The 9,261-nt window shown below is 39.5% G+C and overlaps 1 protein-coding gene and 1 long non-coding RNA gene across 2 annotated transcripts in view; both read right to left on the bottom strand.

Annotated features, from left to right (window-relative positions):
- Positions 1-2,012: 2,012 nt before the first annotated feature.
- Positions 2,013-3,530, bottom strand: LOC137584146 (uncharacterized). Its single transcript, XR_011033466.1, has 2 exons — positions 3,467-3,530; positions 2,013-2,218 (listed from the first exon to the last, which is right to left on the bottom strand). It is a non-coding gene; the product is annotated as an uncharacterized lncRNA (long non-coding RNA).
- A 712-nt stretch (positions 3,531-4,242) lies between these two features.
- ems (empty spiracles) overlaps positions 4,243-9,261 on the bottom strand; it is a 75,845-nt gene continuing 70,826 nt past the window's right edge. Inside the window, 4 exon segments of the mRNA XM_068301282.1 lie at positions 4,243-5,184; positions 5,265-5,805; positions 5,807-6,997; positions 7,055-7,316. Of these exon segments, the coding sequence (XP_068157383.1) occupies positions 4,838-5,184; positions 5,265-5,805; positions 5,807-6,355 (1,437 nt within the window). The 5' untranslated portion in view covers positions 6,356-6,997; positions 7,055-7,316 and the 3' untranslated portion in view covers positions 4,243-4,837.

The following is a 9,261-nucleotide window of genomic DNA, read 5'->3' as shown; positions in this document are numbered from 1 at the left end:
TGGGGTTTATTGAATGAGAGTTTACCTACATTAATTCTAATTCAATAACGGTATAAATTATTGAGTTGCGGTCATAGTTAATTGATTGTTCCAATTCAGTTAAACTTTTAAGGCGGACTTTGTGTCCAATCACAATTTGAATAATGCACTTCAAGCTGATAAAATCGTATATTGAACACTGAAACAAAGTATTATGTAACTTGGGGGAAATCATAGAATTGTATACCTTGGGAGAACAGAAATTGGCTTAGGCCCACTGTGCACAGATGGATAGAAAAAACAATCATATGCTGCGTGGGCCCCATAAAAATCAAACAAACAAACATCAGTTGTTGTCATAAAGATCACATATTTATGTGACTAATTTGAAATAAAACATAAAACTTACCAAATAATATTAAGAGTTTTGGATGACGACCTCGTCGTCGTCGTCAGCACCGTCAGTCGTCTGCCTCAACTGAAAGATGCATATCAACAATTAGAAGCACCCCATGGAGTTGGCCACGAAATTGAGAAATTTGACGCTTTTACGAGCGATCCGGCTGGAAGCATAATGTCTCTCTTTGATATACCAAATTAAAGCATTTTTTTCTCTCTTGATATTTGAGTCCCGCTTTGCATATGAAAGCGAGCTAACCAAAACAAAATTACTGGCGCCACAGTGTAGGGAGAGAGTGAGATTGAAAAGGCAGCAAAATGGAGTGAGGTATTTTGGATCTGGTCAACATAATTGAGGCAATTAGAAAACATCAAAATAGTCTGCCTTCGTTTTTGGGGGCAGAGTAGAAAATTGTTAAGCAAATAATGCCTAAACAGAAAATGTCTTGTTGTTGTGGCAGTTCGTAATTAAGCACTTGAGAGGGCCTAAGGTCCAACGAATTGTTTGTATAAAGTCCGATCTCAAGCACTTGTCAATGACAAGGCAAATTCATATAAATATATCAGCAGCCAGAGACTGAACCAACCAACGCCCACTCTATAATTATTCAATTAAAGCGCTTAGGAATTATTATTGTAATGAAAAGTGATGCCAATCTGCTTAAATGCAGGAAGTTCAAAGAGTAGGCCATAAAAATTACAAGCATTCGGTTAGTTGCCAAGGAATTGTCGACCCGATGATGATGATCGATATTATTATTCTGGACTCTTGGTCTTGGCGAATGATGACGGAAGTGAATTGGTTTTTGGGAAATGATGATTAAATTTAAGTGCCCAGGTTCGTTGCTTAAGTCTTTCGTTTTACGTTTTTAGACAAATGCCATAACATGGACTTTAAATTAATTACTTAATTTAACACAACACGCGGCCAAGCGACACCTTATACCCAGACATTCACATCCATATCCACATCCACATTCACGAAATCGACATCAATATCGACGACAACACAAAGCACTAAACTGGTGACCGGTGACGGTGACTGGAGATCGGGGTCTCTCTCTCTCTCTGTATGTGTGTGCGTACAGAAACCTGTATATCACGATCCTTGGCTTAACAGATTAGTTAGCATATCCCCATATCAGGGTAATTATTGTTAAATGCGATAACGATCTTGTACAGCGTTGACATTTATTTATTTTCCTTAATTTTGCCGTATTAATCTTCCAAGAAACACACAAACACACACATGCACACACACATACAAAATCTGCTTGTGGCATGTACCGAAAGACAGAGAAATGCTCAACAGGCTTTTGACAATTTGCATTATGCAGGCAATCGATCAATGAGCACTTAATTAATTTGATTTCCTATCAGAAAACCGAAACTCGATTAAACAAAAAAAATAAATAAATATAAACATTAACGATTCAAGCTACTGCATTATAAAAGGCAAAAGGCAATACATACATACAAATATATAAACAAATTTGTTAGATCGTTAGCTGAATCCTTATTGCATATAGTTAAAATCGGGATAATTTCATATCTCACCTCATGCTGTGCGTTGCAGCTCTTGGCTCATGGCTAATAAAACACAATCTCTTGCCCATGCAGCTAATTTAACCAAATTGGATTACTTAATAAACTTTATTGGATAAATAACAAGTTATGCGTTGGTGCCCATAAAGTGAATGTTTCGTTGTTGTTGTAGTTTTTGTTGTTGTTCTGGTTATGGTTATGTTTTCTGTTTTTGTACCTATTTTTTATTTTTTTTTTTGAGGCGCGCCACAAACAAACCTTTTGAGGCATTCCAAAATTAAGCCACGAGGCATGTCTATAGAAGAAGAAAAGAAACAAAACACAAAAAAACGACAGAAAAAAAATTGTGTGTTAATTTCTGAGAATTATAAAAAAGGGATTTCGTTTTTTGTTCTACGGAAAACATTTGAAATGAGATTGAAAAGACGCAAAGGAGGCTAAAGATAAGCTCCAAATCAACTGTAATGCATGCCCCAAAAGTAGGCGTTGTAATTTATTACAATATTAATTGTAAATGAGTTTTGTGATGCCCCAAAATGACTCCAATTGAATGCACTACAAAAAAAAAAATATATGTATAAAATAAATTATCAATCGTATGACTTTAAATATCTGAAAACAGGTCTTATGAAATAACTCCAGTGATAAAAGAAGAGCATTGTTTCTTAACTTCTTTAAATTAGAGATCATATAAGTTAAAATTGCTTTTCTCTCTATGTAGCTTTGATGAGCTAGTGTTTGATTTTGGTTTGTAATTCAATTGATTTCTCTCAGTGTTGAGGGCTCTTTATCTTTTGCTTAATCAAGTGTGCGTGCAGCTAAACAAACAATTTCATTCCATATTCTCTCGCCCATATAATTTGTTGATGTTGTTTGTTTGTTGGTTTAATACACTATATATGTATATATGTAGGTTCATATATTTACATATATCCACTGATATATGCATATATGTGAGTGTATGTAGTAGTTAGGTAAATGCGATTAAAATCATTGTAAGCCAACGTGTGTATATAATTTGCCCCGCACTGATTTATGCCTTTAGCATTGTGAGTACACTTTGCCATCTCGAGACATGAGTGGCTAGTTATCCAACCAGGCCATTTAAATTATATAGATTGTTCTCAATCGAGAAGCAAAGGCCAACCCAATTGCGAAACCTTTGACAAAGTGGCACAGTTTAAAGCTGTTAACAGCTAGTAATTAGGCTCGAAATGGCAGTTAATTAACCATATCAGCATCTGAATATCAGTATCAGAATCTTTGATCGCATTGTAGTTTGCTCATTGCAATTAGCGTTGCATATTCATAGGTACATATACATATATAATGGTTAACTACCGATTTCAATGTCGGGCAAGTGTCGCATAAATTGCTGGCCAATAATCATAAATTTTGATTTTAAATCATTAGCACACTTTATGGGCCAAAAGAGTCGACGTGTGCCGCAGCAATGCGAAGCGATGCAATGTCATTTTAGTCAGTTAACCAGTTTGGTTCTTCAATATTCCGCCCCCTTCTAACCCTCCACCACAATACTCACCGTATCGATACGCCTCCATCTGTTTGATCTCACACGAACTGCGCTCAATTAAATTCTACAATATAACACGATTTGCATTTTAAATTGTGCAATTAAAATGCTTATGAAATCTATAAAAAAAAATTCACTAAATACATTTTACAGTCGACTCCTTCTGCCGCCTGCTCACACCTCTCTGCTAACTCGGCAAAGGTAGACAGCAACAAGAATGTAAAATGTCAAGCGTTAATTAATTAATTGTTGGCAAAGGGGGCAGGGGTATGGCGGAAAGTGGCTGTAATGTAAAATAAGAAGATTTACTAGACCCACAGACATAAAAAGAGATGCAACATGCTTTTGGAATTTGCCCAGGCGAAAACTATTAAATTAACTTAAAATTGCTTAAACACAATTTTAGCTCATTAAACTTTACATTAATTTATCAAAGGGTCTTTACGAAGAGGACTTAGATTCTCTTCTTGATTAAAAATTGTTATAAAACTTTAATACTTCTCTCACTCATTTTCAATATTTAACTTTTGAAAATCTTGATGAGTTGTTAGAGTATTAAGGATTCGATGCAAATTTTCTACTTACTGTCTTCACATTCACTTTAGATTTCATCCCTTGCCAAATGACTTCATTAGAGTTTTCAATTTTTCAATATGAATAGTTTTTTTTTATATTTAATATAATAATATTTTCACTTAGCTTAAATCATTAATAGCTAGCACACTAAAGCTACATCAATCTTGGCTTTTAAAAGTTAATTAATTTAAAGTTGCAGTTAACTGATGCTAGAAGTTCGTGCTTATTGTATAACTAGAGAGAGATGTATATGTATATATAAATACCTACACACGATTTCTGAAATTCACTAATTAACATTAATGTTCTGTGCACTTGCTGGTCATAAATATTTACACGCTTATAGATAATTAGATTTGTACAATTAAAATAATTATGTATAGGTATGTGATTTATAATGATTTTGCCTCTGCTTTTTTTGATGATTTATTTTTTGTGGTTGGTTTTTTTGTTTTTTTTTTTTGGCAGAGATTAACCGAAGCGAAAAGTTCTCTGATTCTCTGGGGGTAATTTTTGAGGTCTACTCAACAAACGAACGCAAGACTTTCCCCTTGGTTTTATACGATTTGGCACAGTTCTTTAGGAGGGGGAAGAAAGGGTGAGGGATTCTGTTTAGTGGGAGGTCTATCGTTCAAATACTTTTTTTTTTCTCGCTCATACTACTTATATACACGAAGCCTAATGCTGGCCTTCCAATTAAGAATATATCACAACAAAACTATGTTACTTGCGGAAAACGACTCTTACGCAGCAGCAAGGAGTAAGGAACTCTGGGATAAGTCAAGTCAAGGATGTGGATGTGACTTAATGGCTCGCATCTAGCTCATGCTCCTCATCGCTGGGGCAGTCATCCATTTCCATGTCGATGAGTTCATCATCGTCTTCGTCACCGCTGCCATTGTGCATATTGCGGTCGGAGGAGCCGCCACCTTTCTCATCCTCTTGCTGCATACGTTTGTGCTTGGTGCGTCGGTTCTGGAACCAGACCTTGACTTGAGTTTCCGATAAGTTCAGAGACTGAGCCAGAGCCTTACGTTCTGCTCCCACAACATACTGATTGCTTTCGAAGGCATGCTCTAGTTTCAGCAGCTGTGAGGGCGAGAAGGCAGTTCGAATTCGCTTGGGCTTGCGGAAAGGAGGTACCAAGAAGCCTGGAGAAGCAGAAAAGATAACAAAAATTGGTTGGTTAGTTAGCCGCTTGGAGACAAATCAGGTTAATTCTGTTACTTACTTCCTGGGAAACGGTGTGGAAAGATGCGACCACTGCGGCTCAATAGCCAAGGATAGAGTGGGTAGCTTTCGCGTGGCATTCCTGGATTTGGCATGAAAGGTGTTACATGTGGACCCACAACATGACCGGCTTGTAAGGCGGCAGCCATATGGAACTGGGCGGCGGCAATCAGGTGAGGATTGTGCTGAGGCGGCAACTCTGGTGGCGGCGCATTGATGTACGGAGGTAAAGCCTTAATATCGGGCAGACCCGGTTGACCTTGTGGTGGTGCCATCGGTGGTCCACCTGGGCCCATCGGGAAGGGTCGCACAAGGCCAGCTGCTGGCATACCAGGCATCATCATGGGTCCTGGTCCAGCGGGATGCATGACAGGCGGCTTGGGGAAGTTCTGAGGCTGTGGCGGCGTATTGTGCGGACTGCTGACAAGAAGTGTTGGCGAGGACGAAGGATGCGAGGATTGTGGTGACACTGACTTTGGAGGCGTATGCGGAGGCTGAATTCGCTGGGCGGGATTCTCGGCTTGTTCGACGGCCGGGGGGCTCCGGGGAACGTTCTCGCTTAAGAGATACAACAGCCGGTGATGAAGCATCACAATCGGGCGAGAGACGAGTTTGCAGAGGACTTAGGCCACTGGCCATTGCAGCATTGTGATGCAGACGTTGGAGCAGTTCCTGGATATCCTGGTGTGTCTTAGGAGTTCCCTGCTGCTGCTGCTGTTGCTGCTGCATCAGAATGTGCTGATGAAGGGCATGTTGTTGGGCCGGTGAAAGATGGGCATGTGGATGCGGAGCCATGTGATGGGGCATAGAGCCCAAGACATGAGGAGGTGGATTCATCACATGATGCGGGGGTGTACCGGGCAGCACTGTAATTGACGACGGTGGCGTTTGTGGCGGCGAACTGGGTCCATTTCGTTCGGGCACTGGACTTGCCGGCTGTTGGGTATGCTCGGGGCTGATCTGTGGATTGCCGGCGGCAGAAGCGGCCGATGCATCATTGCCCACAATCGAGTCAATGCTGAAGCCAATCTTCTGCTTGGGTGTGGGCATCATGACGGCTGAGGTGGGTACCGGTGGAATCATTTTAGTCATAAATACGCGCGTTGTGTTGGCGGGCGAGGCGGCGATTAGTTCGGCTATGTTGGCGGCTTGAATTGGAAGCTCGGGTAATCCTAGAAATTTGTTTTTGTGGTTCAATCTCAGATCTCTTTCGTTTACACTTGGAGACACCACATTGGGGCTCTCTTCATAGGCACATTCACTTCGGGTGCAGAGCGTATTTAGCACTTTCACGTAGTTGCAGTTGCGATAAAACAACTTTCTTCACTGTCTCTCTGAGTTGTTGGTGGTATTTCACTTTCAGGTTTTTTTTCTTTGCTTTTACTTGGTTGTGCGATCGACGCGCTCGAAACGATACAACGTGTTCACTCGACGACGTTCACAGTCTGAATAATTGAGAGAAGACCCCGGAGTGGACCAAGTGTGCGTAGTGGGAATTTGTTGTTGGTTGTCGTCGCTTGTAGTAGTATTAGTAGTTGTTTCTTCCACACAGATACAAGTTCTCACTCTCTCTCTCTCTCTCACTCCCTCGCTCTCTTTGTGTAACTAGCTCTGTGTCTCTTGCTCTTTCTCTCTCCATCTCTACCTCTCTCTCTCTCTCTCTCTCTTTCTCTTGCCCACAGAGAGAACATGTCAAACCGGTTCGGGGATGGTGAAGTGGTGGTTGTTAGCCAGCTAGTGCGAAAGAGACCTATCAAATGCAATATTAAATGCTTGCCATTGCATTCTCACCTGCTTTGTGGAATTTATCTGGCTTCGCCTCAGCACTAAGAGCGAATGAGATGGCCTATAAATGAAGGCGGTCCAATTCAATTCGATACGTCTGCTGTATTTTCTCTTGCATATGGCTTCCGTTGGGCATCATCATCATCATCGTCGTCGGGTGGTTACTGTCATTGTTGTTGTTGGCTGGCATTGTGGCCTGCCTTTGTGTAATTTGGCTTAAACTGCCATTCATAGTTTTTGTGGTTAGAGAGTTTTTCGTATTTTTGTACTAAAACAAACGTTAAATGAAAATTGCAAGGTGGAAATGAATTTTCGTTGGTTTGAGGATTTATACGGTTTGTTCGCATAGTTCTCATGGATTTTGTTTATCCTTTATCATAGAGGGAAAACAAAGGAAGTTTTACGTTCAAATATTTGAGTTCACAAAGAATTCTTTCAACTGTTTGCCATTGACAAGAGCTTACAGAAATTTCTCTAGTTTTCTACATAGTTTCTTATATCGTATTCAAAAAATGTGAGAAATATCTACAACTGTTTCTATTTTCCGCATCCTGATCAGAATGATGATCGTCTACTCGAATCAAATTAAATATTCCACACCACAAATGCACTTCAAATTTTGCAGCAATAATAAATCATACCAGTACACACATTTCCAACGACAGTTTTATATAATCGGCCATCAAAAACATTGTGCGTTACAATTTAAATGTTAATTTGAAGCATTATCTGTATGGCTTTTTGGCACACGACAAACTTTGCATAATTTATGTGGACCAAAACAAAACAAAAAAGAAACACATCAACTTGGACATGAGAAATTTATGCGTTGCTTTGGTCAATTTGCACCGATCCACAACCAAATCGAAATCAGAGCAATATATGTATACATATGTCCAGTGGCGTAGCCAGAAAATTTTTTGGGGGGTTAACATGTTTTAGGATCAAAGATATTGAATTGGCTGAATCAATTTAATAAGAAATGAACCAATTTTCGGGGGGGGGTTTTATCCCCAAAACCCCCCCCCGTTACTACGCCACTGCATATGTCTGTGTGTATGGAAAAATTACCCAGACGTGTTTAAAGTTCATTTAATAGCTGCCTTGAACCGCGACACAAATATCAATTAGTAATCAGCAAATATGAAATTTAATTATGTTTTTCACACATACCAGTTGAGTTTTTGGTGTTAGTTTTGCTAAGGGTTATCGAGAACAAGGCTGCTGTTTAATAGATTAGCATCAAAATTTATAGATCGGTCGGTGCAAGTGAGATGCGGAATAAAATAGCAATTCATTAAATCACAATTATGTTGCTTAATGGCCTCTGATTACACGATGTTCGAGAGCTTCATGAGTTTAATGGGAAAAACGTGTCAAAAGATTGGGTTAATTTCAATTCGAAATCACTGCGAAAAATTCTCTAGAAGAGAAGTTAAAAATTTGAACTAATTTTGGGTAGATTTTGACATACATATGCTTAAATTTACACGCCCACCGCATGGCGTTATCACCTATCCTCGCCGCAGGACCTGCTTGAGCAACAATTGTGCTGCTAATGAGCAAATAAAGATATCGTTAGACCAGAAGCAGCAGTCAAGTAGTTGTTCCAGCTGTTTGCATTGTACCTATTTCTTTTTTTCCGACAATGACCCCAACTCCAAGTCACCCGCTGAGAACCCAAAATCAAGAAAACAACAAGGAAAAACACTCGCCAAGTTTGCAACCATAAAAAAATGCAACACACAAAACCAACTAAGGGAAAACAAAAGGAAAACGCACACACAAATGAAATTGTATTTATTAGATGGAAATAAAACAGCGGCAACAATGCCTGGCCCAGTCGAAAGGTGTCAAAATCAACAATTTCTCGGCCTGGTCGAAACGATTCCACTGAAAAAAAAAAACACTGGGCACAGCGTGATGCAATTTCGCTTCTTCTCCTGTCTCCGACGTATCCCTCTTCATTGCCCTCTACCCATCTATCAGAGTAACAATTTTTGTTTTCATTTGAAATGATGATGGAAAAAATGTATGTATATACACAACAGTTTCACTTTTGCTGCCCTGAGTGAATTGTTGGGCGCTGGAAAACAATGAAAAACGTGGCAAATTTCCCTTTGTTTCATTTTTGTTGTTTTTTTTTTTTCGTGGCTACATTGAGATTGAGAGAGGGACACGGCAAGACGAAGGAAAACACAAAAAAATTGACT

The sequence above is a fragment of the Drosophila tropicalis genome, unplaced genomic scaffold (genome assembly GCF_018151085.1).
Source record: "Drosophila tropicalis isolate 14030-0801.00 unplaced genomic scaffold, ASM1815108v1 contig_878, whole genome shotgun sequence".
In the NCBI taxonomy this organism is placed as follows: Eukaryota; Metazoa; Arthropoda; class Insecta; order Diptera; family Drosophilidae; genus Drosophila; species Drosophila tropicalis.
Note: the sequence above shows the minus strand (reverse complement) of the source record. Positions and strands in the feature narration are given on the sequence as shown.